At 55.7% G+C, this 20,022-nt stretch overlaps 7 protein-coding genes across 7 annotated transcripts; 3 read left to right on the top strand and 4 right to left on the bottom strand.

The window, feature by feature from the left end:
- Positions 1 to 1,149: 1,149 nt before the first annotated feature.
- On the top strand, positions 1,150 to 2,220 carry A1O7_00899 (uncharacterized protein; the record flags this gene model as incomplete). Its single annotated transcript, XM_007754940.1, has 1 exon — positions 1,150 to 2,220. One exon carries the CDS (start codon positions 1,150 to 1,152, stop codon positions 2,218 to 2,220), a length of 1,071 nt encoding a protein of 356 aa, XP_007753130.1.
- A 255-nt stretch (positions 2,221 to 2,475) lies between these two features.
- Positions 2,476 to 3,819, bottom strand: A1O7_00898 (uncharacterized protein; the record flags this gene model as incomplete). Its single annotated transcript, XM_007754939.1, has 1 exon — positions 2,476 to 3,819. The coding sequence occupies one exon, from the start codon at positions 3,817 to 3,819 to the stop codon at positions 2,476 to 2,478; it is 1,344 nt and encodes a 447-aa protein (XP_007753129.1).
- A 510-nt stretch (positions 3,820 to 4,329) lies between these two features.
- A1O7_00897 (uncharacterized protein) lies at positions 4,330 to 7,263 on the bottom strand (the record flags this gene model as incomplete). Its single annotated transcript, XM_007754938.1, has 1 exon — positions 4,330 to 7,263. The coding sequence occupies one exon, from the start codon at positions 7,261 to 7,263 to the stop codon at positions 4,330 to 4,332; it is 2,934 nt and encodes a 977-aa protein (XP_007753128.1).
- A 629-nt stretch (positions 7,264 to 7,892) lies between these two features.
- A1O7_00896 (uncharacterized protein) lies at positions 7,893 to 13,762 on the bottom strand (the record flags this gene model as incomplete). Its single annotated transcript, XM_007754937.1, has 2 exons — positions 7,893 to 10,127; positions 10,175 to 13,762. The coding sequence occupies 2 exons, from the start codon at positions 13,760 to 13,762 to the stop codon at positions 7,893 to 7,895; spliced, it is 5,823 nt and encodes a 1,940-aa protein (XP_007753127.1).
- A 754-nt stretch (positions 13,763 to 14,516) lies between these two features.
- On the top strand, positions 14,517 to 15,601 carry A1O7_00895 (deoxyhypusine synthase; the record flags this gene model as incomplete). The annotated part of the gene is made up of 2 exons (XM_007754936.1): positions 14,517 to 14,726; positions 14,777 to 15,601. The coding sequence occupies 2 exons, from the start codon at positions 14,517 to 14,519 to the stop codon at positions 15,599 to 15,601; spliced, it is 1,035 nt and encodes a 344-aa protein (XP_007753126.1).
- Positions 15,602 to 16,961: 1,360 nt separating this feature from the next.
- A1O7_00894 (3-isopropylmalate dehydrogenase) lies at positions 16,962 to 18,429 on the top strand (the record flags this gene model as incomplete). The annotated part of the gene is made up of 2 exons (XM_007754935.1): positions 16,962 to 17,269; positions 17,370 to 18,429. 2 exons carry the CDS (start codon positions 16,962 to 16,964, stop codon positions 18,427 to 18,429), a joined length of 1,368 nt encoding a protein of 455 aa, XP_007753125.1.
- A 544-nt stretch (positions 18,430 to 18,973) lies between these two features.
- A1O7_00893 (calcineurin subunit B) lies at positions 18,974 to 19,793 on the bottom strand (the record flags this gene model as incomplete). The annotated part of the gene is made up of 4 exons (XM_007754934.1): positions 18,974 to 19,319; positions 19,375 to 19,448; positions 19,513 to 19,565; positions 19,661 to 19,793. 4 exons carry the CDS (start codon positions 19,791 to 19,793, stop codon positions 18,974 to 18,976), a joined length of 606 nt encoding a protein of 201 aa, XP_007753124.1.
- Positions 19,794 to 20,022: the final 229 nt, after the last annotated feature.

The raw sequence follows: 20,022 nt of genomic DNA, 5'->3' as shown, positions 1-20,022 counted from the left end.
CCATGGTGTGGCCCAACTACCCGACTGCCTAGAGGGTGCCTAGTTTACTCCGCACAGGCGTTCGACTGGCGCACATTTACGGAAAACTTGACCGACATTGGCATGATCACGTGCACTCCGCCTCTTACCCACTCATCTTTGCCTTTGCCTTACCACAACGTCACTTTCATCTTGATAATTCTACATTTACAGTCATATTTGACTGAGACCGATATCTTCGATGGTTGCCAAGTAGGCACTGCAGAGCTGCAATGGCATTACTGTTGAAACACACGTGCGCGGATAAACCCCAGGTAATTTGGTCGACTTGTCAACCCATTGGGCCTGATCAGCATGATTTGTGTGAGCGTTGCAGAGCTTCTACTTCTTCATCCCCTGCTCTAGTCCCTCTTTAAACATACGCTGAACAGACTTGCGTTCCTGGGGGCCACCTGATTGAAACATGTCCGGCAGCCAGAGCTCCCATGGGCCTGCTGTACAATACCTCCCACCAGCCACCGAGACGACGGCTTTCAGGTTATCAGCGTCTCCTCCGAACTCGGGCGACTTCGGTCCAACGTTATGCATTGGTTCCATGACGGCTGACAGTGAGTACAGCAGTTGCTACGACACCCTCCTCAGTGCCTCGACTCAGCCAATCAGAGCAACGGAATTCCGAACACACCAATGGCGATGGCAGAGTCAAAGGTCCACAGTTAAGGGCATCCGGGTACCACACTAGTAGCTTGATATCCTCGACGCCTCAACGCTCGTCTTAGGTATCTGGCCACCATGCTTGCAACACACGAAGCCGGGAACATGAGCACCCGTCTCTAGAACTGCTGTTGGTTGGCTTCCATACAGCACCCTTCACTCCAACAGGCATAGCACAAAGAGAAAGCGGACAGGTGAGCGAGCGATGTGTTCCTAGTGCCCAAACTTATCCTGGTGCCTCTCTCTGTCCTGTGTCAGCCCACTCGACCAGACGACGCTTAAGAAGGGAGGTCATCCCGTCCCTTGATTCATTATCTCTACCCAGCATCACATTTACCCTACCACTTTAAACAAACGTGCCTGCTTCGTTCTGTCCCTACCCAATCACTGCAGCCACACCGCCCCTTGCATCCTCTCTGTAATCCTCAAACAGCGGTACAGTCTTATTTCCCTATCATGTCGACCGACTTCGGGTTCGAGACCGAAGGGCTTGCCGTCGCGGCTGCCTTCCCGTCCTCCATCAAGGACCGCACGATCCTCATCACAGGCGTCAACAGAAAAGGCATAGGCTACACCACGGCCGAATCCTTCGCGTCACAATCCCCAAAGACGCTCATCCTGGCCGGCCGCTCTGTGGAAAAGCTGCAAGAATGTATCGACGATCTCAAACGCGCCTCCCCAAACTTAACCAGTGTAGACTATCGGCCCCTGCAAGTCGATCTCTCGTCCCAGGCATCCGTCCGCTCCGCCGCCCAGCAAGTCCTCTCGTGGACCGACATCCCCACGATCGACATGGTCATCAACAACGCGGGGATAATGAACATCCCGACCCGCACCATCACGCCCGACGGCCTCGAACTCACCATGGCGACCAACCACGTCGGGCACTTCCTGCTGACGAACCTCCTCCTGCCCAAGCTCATCGCCGCAGCCGCAGCCGCAGCCGAGGCCTCTCCCATCCGGATCATCAACCTCGCAAGCATGGGCGTGAACGTCTCGGGCGTGCGCTTCTCGGACTCTACCTACGAGAAACCGGCCTCGGAGCTAAAGTCCACGCCGGACGAGTACCCCAACATTGCGATGATGCGCGCGTTCGATTTGCCGGTGGACGACTCGACGACGTATTTCCCCACGATCGCCTACGGGGCGAGCAAGACCGCGGCCGTGCTGTTTAGCGTCGCGCTCAACGACAAGTTGTACGCCAAGTACGGCATCTTGAGCTTCGCGGTCAACCCGGGCGAGATCCGCACCGAGCTGGGCAGGAATACAGAGCCGCAGATGTTGGCGTCCATGATGGCCAAGGCCGAGGCGCTCGGCATGAAATGGAAGACGCAGCAGCAGGGGTGTAGTACGACTGTGAGGGCGGCGGTGGACCCTTCTCTCGACTTGCCCGCCGAGGACGGGATGGGTGTGTTCATGTCGGATTGCGAACCCAAGCCGGCGCCAGGGTATGCGACGAAGAAGGAACTGGCTAGAAAGTTATGGGACGTTAGTGAGGCTTGGACTGGCGAGAAGTTTGAGTGGTAGATTCTAGTGGATACTGCATGTAAGCGCAATTAGGGCAGGGCATCTGGACAAGACGAAGTGTTGCACGTTTGTGCTTGTGTCGTTTCGCCCAGTCTACCAAAGGGCCCACTGGCAGAGTTAGCCTCGGGCATTTCATCCCGTGTAAGCGCCAGCCACGGTCGTTGTAGCGCTATAGAGGGTGTCAGCTTCGGAATGTGATATTGTGCTGTCTTCGGGCTGTATGAGGCTTGTCACCTATTTTCAATGTCGTTGTGATTATCTCGGGTGGCTACCTCTGACCCATCTTCTTCCTTCACTGCTTCTGCTTTTGCTTCTTCTTCCCCTTCCTAGTTCTCCTCCTCCTGTCCCCCCCTCCTCCTCCTCCTCATCACTGTCCGTGATTTCCCCTTCAGAGCCATCGCTTCCCCACCCGTCATCCTCATCACCGCCGCCGCCATCCCTCGCAAACGGATCGAACTCGCTCGCTTCCATATCCGACTTTCCCCATTCCTCCCACTTGTCGATCAACATTGCCGGGAATTTGTCCACACCCAGTCTCGGGCTCATAATGCTGATGATCATCTTGCTTGCTTTGAGGTATGCCGTGCGGAACCTCTGCCACAGATCAATGTCTAGGCGTGGGTGCGGGAAGTAGGGATCGTTGCCCGTAACAGCAACGAGGTACTTGTTGACTACCGCTGATGCGGCATCTTTGGCGTCGAGGTCAACCTTTGTGCATTTGTCGTAATCCAGCATCCACATCTGGGTTTCTCTGTGTGTGAAATCGTCCACGGTCGAAGTAGGGGGCGGCCGGGCGTCGTGGTCCGGGTATGTGGTGCGGAAGGTAGTGCTCGTTGAACTGCCGATGACGAACTCTGTATCTGCAGCATCAATCTGCGCTTGCCAGTGTAAAATTGCAAACCCGATTGCCATCTCCTCAGCGTACGCGGTGATGTCGAGGCCGATCAGCTTGGCCTGATCGAGGTAGAGAGGGAAGTTCCGGAGTGTGGTTGTAACGTCATAGGCTTGGGTCGAAGGGTTGTTACTGCCCAGGTAGACGCGGATCAAGCAGTCTTTGTTGGCTTGGTTGCTAAGCACGCTATGCTGAGTCCGCCTGCTGTCTTGGTAGAATTCGCGAACCAAAGCCATTCGTGTTCGTTGGGGTACTGGCAAGATTCGATCGATGTGAAAGGCGGCGGCTCTGGTTCGATCGCCCTTGGGGAATTGTTTCAAGGCCACGTCCCAGAAGTCTGTAGAGGCAGGCCCGTTGAAGAATTGTGCCCCTGGTACCCGAGGTACTCGCCGCCCAGGGAAGCTGTGGGTGAGAAGGCCGGCCCAGGTGAGGTAGGAATTGTAGGCGTGATTGGTCAAATTGAAGTCATTCCAGATGGCTTTAGTATTTGCACCCTTCTTGATGGCGAAGGTGGTCCCAGGGACTTCGAAGACGCTACCGCAGCTACCGCGTCCGATGTCGCGCAGTTGACGTCCGTAGCAAGGTAGAAATCGGGCTTCGTTCTTGGGCCCTGCAGAGCTTGACGTTTCCAAGTTCATCGTTCCAAACGAGAGCGTCTGCTTGAGAATTTCCTTTGCCCGGTCCCGACCCATGAGCTCGTCTACCATCGTGGAGCGTAACATAGCCTCTTCGAGAGTGGTAGCAGTGCTTTCCCTAGACATCCTGAAGTTCGAATAAGTCTCCGGCGAGGAAAAGTTTTATACAGAGATGTGAGCAGACTCGGAAACAAGGTGCAGAGAAAGAAAAGGTTCGAAGGAAGAGGACATTAATCAGTGTGAGTCATGGCTGCTCACTTGAAACCGCCGACTCAAGGGAAGAGCGATCCAGTACCAATTAATATCGAACTCTAATCGAAAGTTAGTAATGGAAAGTGAAGGGGGGAGCTTGTGTGAGGACCTTCCTCTACATTCGTGAACTTTCTCATTACCCCGTACCTCATTACATCCTAGGCAACATTCTTCATGCCTGCGGATATTGGATGATGATCGGTTATTCTAATATTGTAGTAGGCTCCCACCCACAATTTGTTTGTCGACGTTCGTCCACGTGTGTCGTCGGACGGCTCGGCGCCCTGGCTACCACAAATATTTCTCCGCCGTCTGGCCATCCGCGCCGTTCTACATGACAATACAATCTCGATCCTCTCGCCTGCCGCCTTGCCGTCCACTGGGCCCCGCCATTGCGCTCTGCGGGTGCAATCTGCCCGGGCTCTGATAGAACGCCTGCGTCTCATTGTACGCGCTCGTCCGTCGTCTCGGATCCCTCCGCCCCGCATTTGGGCCTGGCGGATGTGCCGGTGGCTCATAAGCACCTGGCACCGACGCAGATTGTGTCGACGCGTTGCTAATCGTGCCCGTCAACTGTGTGTTTGAGTTCATTGGTGAAGGCTCGGCTGAGGGATGTAACGGACTACCCAGGGGAGGAACATACGGTCGTCCTTTGGCGGCTTCTTCGTACGCCGGAGGTGCATCTTCCGCAAGGGCATCGGCGGGTCGGTTCACGCCCGGGCGTTCTTGGGCGTGGGAGTTGCGAGGAGGGATGGGTGGTCGCACTTCGGGGGGTTGTTGCGGCGGCGGCGGCTGCTGCTGAGTTGACCGTAGAGGTATAGGGATATTTCCGGCTTGTGGCCTTCTCTGTTGAGGAGTGTTGGTGGCAGCATTTCCACTAGCCCGTCTCCGATTGCGGTCCGCTCGTTGCCGCTGTTCCTCTTCTTCCTGGAGCTGGAGGGCCATTGCAAAATCAGCGTCGTGTTGTTCTTGCTGTTCTTGGGGCGACAGTGGTGTTGCCAAGGGAGCATCGTTGCCGGCCAAGAGTTGCGATTCCCGCCGAGCAGTCGGGTGAGCAGAGGAGTCATTGACTGTTTCATTATGGCTCACAGGCATGAAGTCGCCAGAGAAGAATTCGTTGTGCTTGCCGGTGATGTCGACCAGGCTCTCCCAGATGATCTCGTCTCGGTCGGCATACCCGGCATCTGTGATCAGGGTAAACAGTTGACCACTCTCGGGATGCTTGTATATCGTGCTGAAGTGGTCATTACGGAACATGATGGCAAACGACCCAGACGGAATAGAATCTTGGACGGCTTTCAATCCTGTCGGAGTCAGTTGGGTGGGATACGCGTTGAGGAAGTTCTTGATTGAGTTGATGTCCTGCCACATATTCTCCTCCGCAACTGAAAGACCCTGATGTGTCAGCTTGTATTCTAATTCTTCTTCTCCGAATTGTAACGCTTGTGCATCTTCGTATGTCTGGGCCGAACGTGCAAAGGCTCTGGCAGCGTCCGAGCCAGGCGCTGGGAGCCAGCCGTGGACTAGGGGCACTTGGAAAGCACCGTACAGCTTCATGTCAGGTGTTGCCTCGAACGTTCCCAGCCTCTGTGCCGCGCGTCTGTGGCGAGGGACGTCCAGCATCGACTCGTCTGCATCCATGAGATTGGGCGGTGGTGTCGGAGGGGGAACAAATCTAGGGTTTGCATTCATCCCAGTTCGTAGGCGCATCAAAAAGTGATTCAGTTCGTCCACATCTGGCATTACCTCTCCTACAGCATCCAAGCCCCTCGATAGCAACTCGTCCATCAGTGTCTCAATGATGAGGCCAAGAGAGACTTGCTCTCGTGTGCGCAGCGCCTCGTCCAGGGCAGCCTGTGATTCATCCTTTGCTCCCAAAATCAGAGCATTCACTAGCGCCAGCAACGGACAGGGACCGTTCTTGTTCTGCGTCAACATGGATGATCGTCTCAGCTTCCTCGAGCTGTGGTCGAACCAGTTGAAATGCTTGATCTGGTATGTTTCATTTCGTTGTTCTATCATCCTTGCAACTTCTTCATCCGATGGTATAGTAGTGCGAAGGATTGGTCGGGGAGGTTTTGGCGGCGGGGGTCCTTCGGGCGGATCGAAGTACTCCGTTTCAGCACGTTGTGCCGGTCTGGTAGGTAGTGGAGGTCTATCTGCGTCGTCTTCTAGTAACGACGGCTCATCAACTGCCACTGTCCCTGTCTGCTGTGCCGCATCCGGGAGAGTCTCCAACTCTTGGCCGAGGGAGACGACTCCACTCTCCTGTCCACGGTCGAGCAGCTCGTCCGTGTAGTTGGACACTTGCTTTTGTGAAGGCGCAAACGGAATCGGAGAAGGAGTGGGAGCTCCCAGATTAAGGTTGGATGCCCACGGATTGTCGTTCGAGCCATGATTAGGAGAGACCGGAATCAGAGGGGGTTGCTGGCTGAAGGGCGATGGGGGTTCCGGCGGCGCTGGAGGGGGAGGAGCTTGCGGCATAGGAGGATGCACTGCGTATGGTTGCCTGCCTGACAGGTCTGCCGAAGACTGAGGCATCGAATGTGCACCGTAAGATGCCAGCTCCGGCACGGTATGTCTTTCAATGCTAAGGCCTTCAAACTCTTTGGCTGGCGGGATATTATTCCCTCGATCTGGCTCTTTGCCTTTAGATTGCGGCAACATGTCCTGACCCCAATCGGGTCCCTGTAGCTGCCCGGAAGGTCGTCTGAAGGGGTTGTTAGATGCGAACCCCGAGGGTTGCGGAGGCTCGGGCCTTGACTGCGCGGGTGATACGCCTGAACCCACGGGTTTCCTCTTGATGCCAGACGACCTATCCTCGAACGACTCGACTTTAACCCATGGCTCTTCGCTCGGATCAGTGTCTGGAAGAGCAATATTCCCCTTTTTAGGACTCCTGCGGCCCTGCTCTTGATCGTCATCCGAGTCCTCCCAGAAACCCTTGGATCGGTCGCTGTCGAGGGAAGATCTCGGTGTATGCTCCTGCGAGTGGCCGACTCGGAGAGCCTGGGGGATTTGGGCTAACGATTGACCGCCGGAAGCGGCATCGGCATGCTGAAGCGGACGGGAGGGGCCTGCTCTAAGAATATCGGGCAGAGGTCGGTCAGACCTGAGGTCCTTCTGAGGGGTATCCGACCATGGATTCTCTGCCTCTTGAAAGCTGAGACTGTCCGCTGAGCCGGTCGCCGGGTTGAACCCTGAAGAGAATGGATGCTGCGGTGGAGGGCTCGCGGGATATGGTAGAGATGTTTTACGAGTCATGGTTTGGGGTGCTAATGGGCGCAGTCGTTGTTTCACATGACAGAGACAGGCTGCACAGGTTGAGCGAAAGGGAGAGTAAGAGTGAGAAACAAGCGCCGCAAAAGACGCAATGTCGTGCGATACGGTACGGGAACAGACAGATTAGAATGCCTGTTCAAGGTCGCGAGGCGGTTCTGTGGTAGCTCAAAGAACGGCAGACCGCGTCAGCTTTCAATTGTGTCCAACGACCCTTCAGACTCGAGTGTTGGAGTTGCGGACGCGGCGGTGGGGGAGGCACCATGGCAGCTTCTGAGGATGGACGTTGGCTACCTAAGAGTGACGTATGCAGGCCTGTGCCACACCCTGTGGCGGTGCATTTGGTCTCCCTCACGCTTATCGAGCGACTATTACTCAGGCAGCAGAATTATTTTCAGGCAGCCTTGTCTTTCTACATACGCCACCACAAGCCTACATGGGGCTGACAGCGGCGCACTCCTCCGTTTCATTGATACATTTTGCTCCGTTAAAGCATGCACACCGGACCCAAGTACTCATACATCCAATCGTCCTGCAGTGCGCACCAGAAGCCGTTGACATCCGCGATACCGCCTACCTCTTTGCTGACACCGCTGATCCACACAGACCTTTCCCTATCCCCGTCCGTCGCGTCTCGCGTCTCCTTGACTCTGGTTGCGAAAATGTCCTGGATGTCCACCTGGATGGAGTTGAGCGTGATGAGGGTGATGCAAACTCGGATGGAGAGAAGGACCCCCTGGTTGCTGTTGGTGCGGAAGGCCATGCTGGAGCGGGTGTTGGAGACCATGCGTCCCTCCTGGGCCAACTGGGCCATGACCGGCATATTGCGAGTGGGAGTGAGAGTGAGTATGGCCATGACTATGGGGATGGGGCGGCGTGAATGTTCGAGGGATCTCACGTTGAGTAAAAGCCATGTGGCTCTGGTTTGCCGTAGCACCCAACTGGTTTTGCCGAGAGATTTGCGTCCCAAGTTGATCGATGCCATAAATGTCGCGTCTCATCTGCTGTTGATGTTCTCGTTCCCGCTCCCGTTCCCGCTGCACCACTACGTCCATTTCTCGCTGTCGCTGGATGTGTCGCTCATGCTCTCGCTGCTGTTCTTGTTGCTTCTGTTGAGTTTGCTGAGCCATGTGTTGTTGAATGGTCAGTCGCGGTGGATAGTCAAGCGAGGGTTGAGGACGATGGTGAAGGCCTGATACTGGAGTTGAGCCCGCCGATTGTGGATGACCCTGTGGGGCAGGCGGATTGCCCAGCGACGAGGACTGGCTTGTCTGCGAGCTTGGATACCCAAGTGACGCAACCCGGGCATGTTGAGACGAGCTTGACGCTGAGCGCAGAGGTGGTACAGGCTGCGTAGGCTGCTGAGGTGGCGGAGAAGGCACATGAGGCATCTGGTTCACTTGGCCCAGTAGAGCCCGGCGATGATCCAGTCCAAGTCGGTCCAAGCTTCGAGGTGTGTCGACCCGCATACCGTGGAGAGAAGGAGGTTGCGAGCCCGGAGGCACAACAGAATATGGAGAGGGTGCGGGAGAGTGCCGGTGATTCCGCTGTTCCGCAGGCGCTCCGTGCGTTCGCGGGTCGAAACGGTCCATCCACGTCTCATTGCTTGGGGTGGTCACGGGAGGAGTGGAAAATGCACTCGGAAACTCCGCGGATGTCTGCTGCACCACGCTCGCTGACAGGACACTGCCGTGGCCATACGGCCCTCGTATAGCCCTATTGAGCAATGGATCATCGGAATGGAGCTGACTTCTTGGCTGCTGTAATGAATTCTGAGCTGAAGAAAGGGGTGCGATTTGCGGCGAGCGGATCGAAGTCCGTTGTGGCGTTTCCAGTGATGGCCGCTTCGGTGGTGGAGCCGGCGGATCGTCGTTGAGAAGACCGAATACATTGGACCGCTTGATAGGAGGCTTCGGAGGGTCTTGTGGAGGGTGTGCAACGCTCGGCTGGGGAATTTCCTTCCGCGGGTGTTGAGAAGCTGGCATTGGTGTCGTTGATGGCGCCGGAGAACCCGTCATAGCGCTTCCAAATGTTGGGCGTTGACCTTCGAGACGACGTAGCGACGACAGCTCCTGAGCTGCCTCTAGGGCAGAATGGTTCGGTTTTGCCAAGCTGTTATCTCGACTATGACTAGGGTGAAACACAGCAGGTTGGGAATACTTGTCAGCTTGCGAGTGAAGTGCTTGAATAAGAGGTGCTGTCGGTGCCTGAGTTCGTTGCGCGTTCTGTATCAGAGGCTCGCGGGGACCCAGCAGGCTCTGAGCTAGAGGAGGCATCGTCGGTTGTTGACTCATATCATTGCGAGGTAGTTCCGGCGGTCTCTGCGGGAGAATCTGAGGCGAGCTTTCCTGTAGCTGTGGTCGGAAGTTTTGACGTGCGTTCTGTAAACCAATATCGTCCTGGAAAAAGCCAGCTTTAGGACCATGCGGCTTCGGCCCAAATACAGGGATCCGGTCGTTTGATGACCTGGAAAGCTCTTCTGTCTTCGTGGACAGGGAACCGGGTAGAGGCGCCTCGCGGAGTGTTTCTCGGATAACTGGCCGAGGTTTTGGTATAATGTCACCCGTGGAGTTCCTCTCGAGAATGCTTTGTGGAAAGTCGTCTATGATGCTCGGTTTCATTATCGGAAGCACTGCATCGCCGTCGACATTCATCAGATCTGGCTGTATGGGAGGCCGAGACGCTGGCGCGAGCGACGGCGTTGTATCGTAACGGCGCTTGGCAGGAGCGATTGGACTCGGTGGCTGCGGTATGACTTCCCCAGCCATACGTCTCTGGTCCCCTACCTGAGCGATTTTCTCGAACTCGTCTTTCCCGTCATTGATTTGCCGTGAGTAGTAATTCTTAATCTATGCAATGTTAGGCCAAGAAAATCAGTCGCATTGGGGACACTCACCATAGTCACGCTCTTCGTCTTCATAAAGTCTGCAATTGCCGCAAAATCGCGGCCGAAGTACGCCAGAAGCTCTGGGAATTTGTGCTGCTCGGGGACAGACCAATAGCTGGTCACTGCTGATGTGGTTGCGGCTTGGGCTACCGCGGGCATCAAAGGCATTTCTGGTAGGGGATACTGTGGTAGAGTGGCGTCAACGATACGCTGTGGCTGGGGGACTGGAGGTCTATCAGCTCTCATGGGCACTGTATCGCCCGGACGAAGCGCTGTTCGTCCTCGTTCGGCCTTGGTAGCTGTTGCAACTTTGCCGGGTGAAGCCTCAGCCGTTCCCAAAACGGTGGCCTGCTGTTGTTCAGCCTGTATTTGCGCTTTCGTCTTGCGAGTCTTGGCGCCGGTGCCAGTTTTCCGGCCCCTACTTGTCTTGGTTGCAGTAGCATCCGCGTTAGACAAGGCCGCTGTAAGCTTCTTGGATTGGAGTACAGGAGTCGAGGGGTCGGGTTCATTGGGAGCATCTCCGAACGTTGGTGCTGCTGCTCGCCTGGGCCGACCACTGTCCGTGACCGCAAGAGGTGTGCCCTCGGTGTCATCGCCACGCTGCAGCTCTGACAACAAGGCGGTCGATCGAGGTTTCGTTGCAGCTTTTCCTCGGCCACGCCGCTTGGGCTGTGATCGTTTGAAAATTTCCTTGTATCGAGTTTGATCCTTTGTCAAGTAATAGTGGGTGATGCAGTCCTGATACGTTCTTCCTGGGATGGACTCAGCAATCTTACTCCACTTCTTGGGATTCTGACAGTAAGCTGTGATGAACAATTCTTGTTCCTCCGCCGTAAAATCATCCACTGGCGGCCAGTAAGCATACTTATGCTTCACCAATCCGTATGGAATGAGGTTGTTAGTGTCCTCGAAATGGGACATTTCAATCTCTGTCGCGGTCAGCATTGGAGGTATTACCGCCTCTGTATCGTAGTTCGGCGACGACGTGGCAGCAGCCTCTCTTTCTCTCCGCTCCTCCTCTTCCCTCGCCGACTGCTTGGACAATGCAAGCGCGACTTCCAGGTCAGCCTCAGTCGTGTTCCGCGCGCCCCTGGTACGCTCGTGTGTCAGTGACGGTGTAACAGATGGCGCGGCCGATGGTGCAGGAGAGGCAGGTGCAGGACTGGCTTGCTGCTCGCGTTTTTCTTGTTCTATTTGGTTGATTTCTTGCTTCCACAAGGAATACTTGAGCTTGAATTCTGCGTGCTTTTCTTCAAGATCAGCCCGCAAGTCCCATGCTTCCCGCTCAAACTCCTGCTGCAGGAGGATTGCAACGGCTTCATGTTCGACTTCGTTGTCGGATTCCTCAAACACAACCCTCTCAGGAGGCCCTGATTTGAGATACGGTAAACTCTCGATCGGAGGAGTTGGTATCGGGTTTACCGGCGTCTCCTTAAGAGGCCGTCTCCAAACGTCTGCCAGCTGTTGTTCCGGCTCCGGTGTTGTGGCTCTGACCAGCTCATCTGGCGACGGCAATTCCCTTGGGACCGCGATGGTGGTAGCTATACCCTCTTTCCCGGCCTCGGTTTCAAGCTTGACAGGTCTGGGTGCTGTCTCCTGCAAGATCATCTCAAGGAACTGCAGCTTGATCAACAACGCCACCAAGGTCGGATCTTCTAGCAAGGGTGGCGGTTTCCGAGCCTCGAGCAGTTTCATCTCCCGCTTATGTGTTGCCTCGGATTCCGCAAAGTATTCTTCGTCAAACGAATCATCCTCAACCTCATCTTCGTCAGCACTCGATGCAGACGCTGACATATCAACGTCCCTGGAAGCCTGGATGTCCTCCACGGGCTTCCTAGGCGGTAAGAGTGTCATTTTCGCTTCCTGGAGTCTGGGACTGGTCGCTATCAGCGCCTTAGGCCCGGAGGGTGCGCTGAAGACAGGACTACCAAAAGCATGCAGTGTGCGAGGTTTCTGTGACTGGGATGGAAATGCATTTTGCTGTCTAGGACCGGTGGGTATGAAGCCTGGTCGGTCGTTAGGGGAGATCCAGGCCTTCGGGGCTGTGTTCAACGGGGGTCTGCCCGCTTCCCGGTCAAGACGAGGTCCGGTGGGAATGACTGGTGCGCGGCTGTCTCCTCCAAATGGCTTCGAACTAGTTTCCCGTGACGCGGAAGGAGGTGGAGCTGATCCTATTGGTTCAATCGAAGACAACCTCTGTTTATACGGCGGTGCACTGCCGAGACGGGGGCCTGAAGGGATATTCGGGGGCAAAGAACGTTCATTGGCCGGGGGAGCAGATGGTTTTGGTTCGGAAAAGGGCTCTTCTTTCTTTGGATTGATATCCGATGATTGAAGACTCGTAGTCGGTGCAAGACCCACGCGTGCCGGTCGTGACGGCGGTTCGGAGCGACCCCAGCTCTCCTGGTGCAGAGACTGCTTCCCAGCTTGACCGAGATTTGTCGCATTAATCGCTCTTCCAGCCTTGGGCCCACTAGGCGGCATGAAAGTGGTTGACGACGGCGTGGCCGGCTCCGGCTTGGGAGGCTGTTGCTTGGTAATCGCAGGTCTTTCAGCGGCAGGCGTCGTGACTGGTGGCAAAGAAGGCGGCGGCCCATAGTCAAGACCAACAGCGGCAGGAGGCTGTTGCAAAGACTGAGGTGGATCACGGCGAGAAGTGTCCAATCTTGAAGGCCCAAAATAGTCAGACGCTTCAACATCACGTCGACCGTCTCGTCCGGCTACGGTCTGGGTGGGAACCACTGATGACCGTCTGCCAGCGTCAAGATCGAGCTTTCCAGGTCGATCAGTGGCGCCAGCCGAAGAAGCGACGGCAGAACTGCCCGCGTTCAGGGGCGCGGCTCTGGCAGGAGATGGCTCCCTCTGCCAGAGGTCGTGCTCTCGTGGATCCCGACCCCTAACTTCGCGCTCTCTACTACGGTCATAATCACGGCGGTCATACGTAGCAGAGCGATCCGCATCACCTGGTAAAGGACGCCCTCGATCAAAGTCACGATCGCGCCAGCTCTCCCGTGAACGACTTCGAGGGTGGAAGAGATCCCGCTCGCGCTCTCCTGCATAGGAACTTCTCCCTCGGCCTCGGTCCCAATCGCCTCTTCCCCTGCCTCGACTAAGCCCTCCCCGGCCAGTCGGGGCATAATAGGACGCTGCAGTGTCGGGAACACGAGGGAAAGTGGAAGGAAGAGATTCCCGTGAATCCCGCCTTGAACGAATAGGGGAAGCTGAGCGTTCTCTGCCAACGTAAGATCGATTGTCTCGGGCGGGTGCTACTGGTCGATCGGCAGGAGGAAAATCGCGGTCGCGCCGAGGCCATTCAGCGCGGTCATCGTCCCGTCCGCGGTACGACTGTGGCGCGGGCCGAGTATCTCGTTCACGGTCCCAGTCTCGATCCCGGCCATCGTTGGGACGAGGGGCAAACGCACCGCCACGACCACGTGGAGCGGAGCTGAAGGGGAAATTACCGCCACCTCGAAAATCGGCCTTGGGGCCTCTGGGAGGATCTCTCTGAGACGAGGCAGCGAAATTCGTTGAGGATGGACGTCGATCGTATCGTGGTGGTGAGCGTTCTCTTGCCGGCGGCGGGTACCTGGAAGACATGGGAGTCAGGTGATGAAGGACATCACGTGGCGTAGAATTAGTGGGCTCCAGTCAAGTCAGGGTATCCGCACCGAGCACAAGACCCAGGCTGTACACGGGGAGCTGAAAATTGGCCGGGTTGTTGCCGCTTTGCGCCTGGGTCTCAATTGAGCACTGCTTGAGATTATTGCTGGGAGGAATGGATTGGGTGTGATGGTCGGTAGTGCGCAATCTCCAACGCGCGAACGCGTAGTCAAGTGCGCGGTAAACGAGGTCGATGAGAAGAGGAGCAAGGAGGAAGAAAAGAGACGTGGATGGGTCAGACACAAGAGAACAGCCCAGGCGCTTGTCGCTCCTGCAGCTTCAATCTTAGCCGCAGACGCAGATCCGGCCCCGTGCATTGAGTGGCAGATGGCACCGTGGCAGTGGTGGCAGAGGGTTGCCATTGCGTCAGCTAGGGAACCCTACTTAGGGAGGTAGCGCGGACAGTCCCACCGCCACAGGACCACTGCCTAGCGAGCACCAAGCCGGCTCTGCTGGGTGCTGCGTTAGGCACCGTGGTCGCCCACGCTGCCGGAGTCGTCTATTCAAAGGTGCACCTGGCCACCTGATAGGCCACTGCCAAAGGACATTAGCGAATAATCACCTGCATAATTACAGACTTCCCAGTACGAGTGTACGTACCAGCCCCAGTCCAACGGCTCTGCAGAATTTTAACCCTTGGTCATGTACTGTACACAATTCCCGTCAACGCTGCTATATCTACAAAGCCGAAATGGGTTCCGCGCCGCCTACCAAAGCCACTGATGCGGTCCTCCTCTCTTCCGAGCCCGTACCGGATGGTGTGTTACAAGTTAAGGGTATCGACTGGGCGGCTCTGCCCGATGAGCAGCGAGCGATGATCTCGAATTTTGTTGACCAGCTTACCGGCCAAGGCTTTCAGTCCAGCTCAATCGGCGACGCCATTCGTATCATCAATGACATGGTCGGTGACTCCTACATGCGCCTACACGGAGCAGTCCTGACTGCTTTCAGAGATCATGGAGAGACCCCGAGACCGGTGACAGAACAACAATCTTCCTCGGATACACATCCAACATGATATCGTCGGGCCTGCGCGAAACATTCCGCTATCTAGTCCAGCACCGCCACGTGTCTGCCATTGTGACTACCGCAGGCGGTGTTGAAGAAGACTTCATCAAGTGTCTTGCACCCACATATGTGGGCTCGTTTTCTGCATCCGGGGCTGCATTGCGTGCGAAGGGCCTCAACCGTATCGGCAATTTGGTGGTGCCTAACAACAATTACTGCTCATTCGAGGATTGGGTAATCCCGATTCTGGACAAGATGCTGGCAGAACAAGAAGAGGGGTTTGCAAAGTCCGGCGAACGGTTCATGTGGACGCCCAGCAAGATCATCCATCGACTGGGCAAGGAGATCAACGACGAGTCATCCGTGTACTACTGGGCATACAAGAATGATATTCCGGTGTTCTGTCCGGCTCTGACAGACGGCAGTCTGGGCGACATGATCTACTTCCATTCGTTCAAGGCTTCCCCGTTGCAGCTTGGCATCGACATTGCCCAGGATATTCGAAAGATCAATACCATCGCTGTGCGCGCTAAACGAGCCGGAATGATCATTCTGGGCGGTGGAGTAGTCAAGCATCACATTGCCAATGCCTGTTTGATGCGTAATGGGGCCGAAAGTGCAGTCTATATCAACACGGCACAAGAATTTGACGGGAGTGATGCCGGTGCCAGGCCAGACGAGGCAGTGAGCTGGGGCAAGTATGTCACTCCGCGGTTTTTCGATCCCTGCCATGGCCTATTCTTTGCTGAAAGAGAAGTGGAGCGCTGACATCATCCCAGAATCAAGGCCACTGGCGACAGTGTCAAGGTAAAGAGAGCACATATGTGTTTGGTATATAACACTAACCTGAGGATTCATAGGTGTACGTCGAAGCTACCGTTGCCTTCCCTCTCGTCGTAGCTGGAACATTTGCAAAGCCAGACGGGAAGTCATGAAGAAGATTTCTTCGCAAATCCCGCTCCATTTTTAACTATATGAAAGCGAGCTCCTGGTCACACCCACTGAAGTCCGCTCCTCATGCGCTATGCCATGGAAAGGTGGCTGTCCGCTGTAGGGCGTCCTCCTGGTCTTATCTGAGCTGCTAGTCTCGACGGGACCGTCTAGATCCCGGCTCACCTCCGGATGGCCTGCCCAACCCGCTCCTCGAGATCAGTCAAGCACCGGCGTCAGCTATTCTGCACAGTCGTTCGCGACGACACCGTTTTTGAGATCTTGCCAGAGCTTCGATTCGCACCCTTATCCTCGAGCAACACCCCGGACGAAATCCCGTCAGGCCCCGGAAGGCTTTCAATACCGAGAACGGCTTTTGCAATTGCCTTTACGCTCTCCCTTCAAATTGTGCCCCGTGCAGTCAGAAGGATAGATATCACTTACGACGAAGTGATGTCCCATCACTCCTCTACACCCTATCGAGAATAGTCTGGCCCGACTTCTTCGAATCCGTCAGAAAGCGCACTGTATGTGTCGAGGACGCGCTTTGTCTACTCGCTCAGCGCGGAGCGGAGCAGAGCAGTGCAGTGCGGCGCTGAGACGGCCGGGCCTATGAGGGAAAAGAAGGACGAGATTCCAGTGCCTGTAATCGGTCGGCATTTGAAGACTCCTCCACGTGATACCTCCGGCATCGGATCGGAGAAAGACCGACCCCTCCTTCTCCACGCAACACAATCGGCCTTCGTGCTTCCAAAAGCGAAGACAGCCGTCCGCATGCTGCTGCATTTGGGGGTAAAAGGCCATACATAGTATTCCGTAAGCCTTTTCCAAATCGATATCCTCCTTTTTACCCCCTATTACTTCCTGGACACTTCCCCTGCAGCCGCCTTAGAACAGCCGAGCCTTTAATTCTCAGCTGCAGGAATACCAGTTGGCGTTTCGACTGACGTAGTGTGACGTGCGTCGTGGGGGCCAGCCCGGCATTAGATTCAGGCCCAGTGTTCAAAGGAAAAGGACATTAAACGAGGGATCCGAGTCTCGAATCCAGCACGAGCAGACAGTTAAAACCACAAGCATACCTCTCATAAAGAAGAGAAGCCTCGCCCCTTGTCGAAAAGATCACGGTCACCTGTCTCGAGGTCTGTTCACCATTCCCTCAACATCTCTTCACAACCACCTGAGCTCAGCAACCACCACAATGGCCGCTCCGGTCCTTGAGCACCTTTCTGCCACTTCTTCTTCGACAGCAACACCCCAGCCCCAAACATTCCGCATTCTTGTCATCTCTGGCGACCATGTCGGCCCCGAAGTCATGGACGAAGCCCTTCGAGTCCTCGACACCGTCGAGATCACATCCCAGGGCCGGATCAAGTTTGACCTGAACCATCAACTTGCTGGGGGTTGCAGTATCGACAAGCACGGTACGCCGATCACGGACGAAGTATTGAGAATCGCCAAGGAGGAGAGCGATGCGGTATTGTTTGGCAGCGTCGGGGGCCCGAAATGGTGACTCCGCATTTTCCTACGCTTCGCATTGCACCACTGTTGTTCCTGCCTACCTAGTTAGTAAACCGGTGTCTGGTTCGCGCTAACGTGTTTACCGAAGGGGAACAACCTACCCGAACCCGGAATCTGGTCTCCTCCGCCTCCGCCAACACCTCGACGCATTCGCTAACATTCGCCCCTGTGCATTCTACTCCAGGAGCCTTGTCCACCTGTCACCGCTGAAACCCTCTCTCGCCGAGGGGACCAACTTTATCGTCCTCCGCGAGAACACCGGCGGTGCATATTTCGGGCCCAAGGTCGAGGAAGCGGACTTTGCCAGCGACTCGTGGGCGTACAGGAGAGATGAGATTGAGCGGTGCGCGCGCGTGGCTGCCGCGTTGGCGACCACGCTGGGCAAGGATGGGAAAGGGAAAGGAAATGGTGGTCCCGCTACGGTGTGGTCGAGCGACAAGGCCAACGTTCTCGCGTCAGGACGCCTTTGGAGGAGAGTCACGAGCGAGGTCTTCGAGAAGGAGTTCCCGCACATTGACCTGAAGCATCAGTTGGCGGACAGCCTGTCGATGATCATGGTCAAGGACCCCAAGGTGTTCAACGGCGTGATCCACACGGACAACACCTTTGGCGACATGCTGTCTGATCAGGCCGGTGGCGTGGTTGGCACGTTGGGGGTTTTGCCCAGTGCAAGTCTTTGCGGCATTCCCGATGGCAAGACGCGATGTAACGGCATTTACGAGCCGGTGCACGGCTCCGCACCAGATATTGCAGGAAAGGGCATCGTCAATCCTGTGGCTCAGATTCTCTCCGCAGCAATGATGCTCCGGTACTCATTCAACCTGACAGCCGAAGCAGCAGCGATTGAGGCCGCTGTTGAAAAGGTCCTAGACGCAAAGGATATCGGTGGTCTGGAGATCCGGACCGGCGATCTGGGTGGCAAAGCAACCACGAAGGAAGTCGGCGACGCGGTATGTCGCGTTCTCGAGCAGATTCTCATGGAGGACTCGGCCGGTGCACCGGCTGCGGCAAGTGGGAACGCAGTGCCTGGTGCACCACCCGCGGCCCCGTCCAGCATATCACACGCGGACGAGAATAAGAAGTGGGAGGCCAAGCTGGTACAAGAGAATGTGACTACAGGGCCCAAGACCGCGATTCCTACATCATGAGGGAGGCGCGGCTTCCCCCGCATTAATTGCACTGAAGAAGTCTCAAGACTTCTCTTTACTGCGACGCAATCAACGAGAGCGCATCTCTGGACGGCATCAGAGGACGGCATCAGGAAACTCCTTGCCACATATATACTCAACGGATCGCCTGCCAAGTAGAGCCAAAAAGTTTGTGGTACTGTGGCTTTGAACCCCCAGTCTCTCGCTCCCACCTCCATGACGCTGTACTTGCCCGTTGCGCTATCGCGTTTTCTCAGTCTTCGACCCAGACGCATTCGACGCCCTGTCAACTTCTCCTGTGAGTTAGATTGGTGGGATCGAGTAAGAAACAAGAGGGTAAGGAAGGCAAGAGAAAGCGGAAGGCCACCGCTACACAGCGACGCCTTTCATGACCGCCTCAAGCATTGTTTTGTCTCATGTCATTCATCGTGTTCGTCTCGAACATGCGGTCTGCCGCAAGTCGCGCCTCCGACATCGCAATGCCAATCCCTAGAATTGGTCTGCACCACGTCAGCCTGTTGATCCACCAACTCAACCCGCATCTTCAGCACTTACCTAGCGTCATACTCATACTAACGTCCGTGCTCTCCACCATCTGCGTGAACTCGGCGAAGCTGATCTTGCCATCGCCATCCTTGTCCGCCTCCATGATCGTCTTGTCCACAATCTGCTGCAGTTGTTGGTCCTTCAAGTTCGAGCCAACCATCATCTTGAGCACAATGAACAACTCTCCGTTTGAGATATAGCCGTCCCGGTCAATGTCATAGACCTTGAATGCAAACTTCAGCTTCTCTTCTTTGTTGCCCTTGGAGGAGAAGGCCGAGAGCCCGAGCACGAATTCTTGGAAGTCGACGTCGCCGCCACCATCCTCGTCGAAGATGGCGATCATTCTGCATGCGTTAGAAGCGGACACATGTAGACACAGTGGCGCTGCGCTGCGCGTACCTCGTTGCTAGGGGGTTGGACGACACTTGAGGTAATGACAGGAACTCTTCCCGTTCGATCGTACCGCTGTTGTCCTAAAGTTTCCAATTCTATGTCAATGACCTTTCCATTTTACGGGTTCGTTGGGAGCAGACGTACTTTGTCCAGCTTCATGAACCGTTTCCGTAATCTGTCCACCTCGTCGCGATCAACTGTTTGGGCATATCCATCAGCACGTGCTCAACCCACGGCCTTCGAGCGCCAGATGTCCAATGGCCTCGTGCTCCCTTAGAGGGCCCAAACGTACAATTCGAAAAGGAAACAATGTTATCGAGGATCTGGGAGCCGGTGACTTGCTGCCGTCTCCGGGCATCATAGAGGGCCGCATTGTTGGGTTCGGCGATGGTGGAGGATTGCGCGCCAAATGCTGGCGTCGCCATAATGGCGGGCGGCGGGGCAAGTGAACAACAAGTCAAACAATGTGGTCGCTTTCGTGCAGAAGTTTAGGACTCGTTGATGAGATCGCGGGTAAGTAACGAGGTGTTAAAGTGCGGTGAAAGAGCTAGGAGTGGTGTGCGGAGGTTACAGTCGAAGTACGCAGTAGAACTGCAGTGGTTTGAGGGCTGAAAGAAGTGCACAAGGGGACAAGGGGAGTTTCAAGGACTGCGA

Source organism: Cladophialophora yegresii (assembly GCF_000585515.1).
Source record: "Cladophialophora yegresii CBS 114405 chromosome Unknown aczIN-supercont1.1, whole genome shotgun sequence".
NCBI classification, from domain to species: domain Eukaryota; kingdom Fungi; phylum Ascomycota; class Eurotiomycetes; order Chaetothyriales; family Herpotrichiellaceae; genus Cladophialophora; species Cladophialophora yegresii.
The sequence above is the reverse complement of the archived record's forward strand: the minus strand, read 5'-3'. Positions and strand labels throughout refer to the sequence as shown.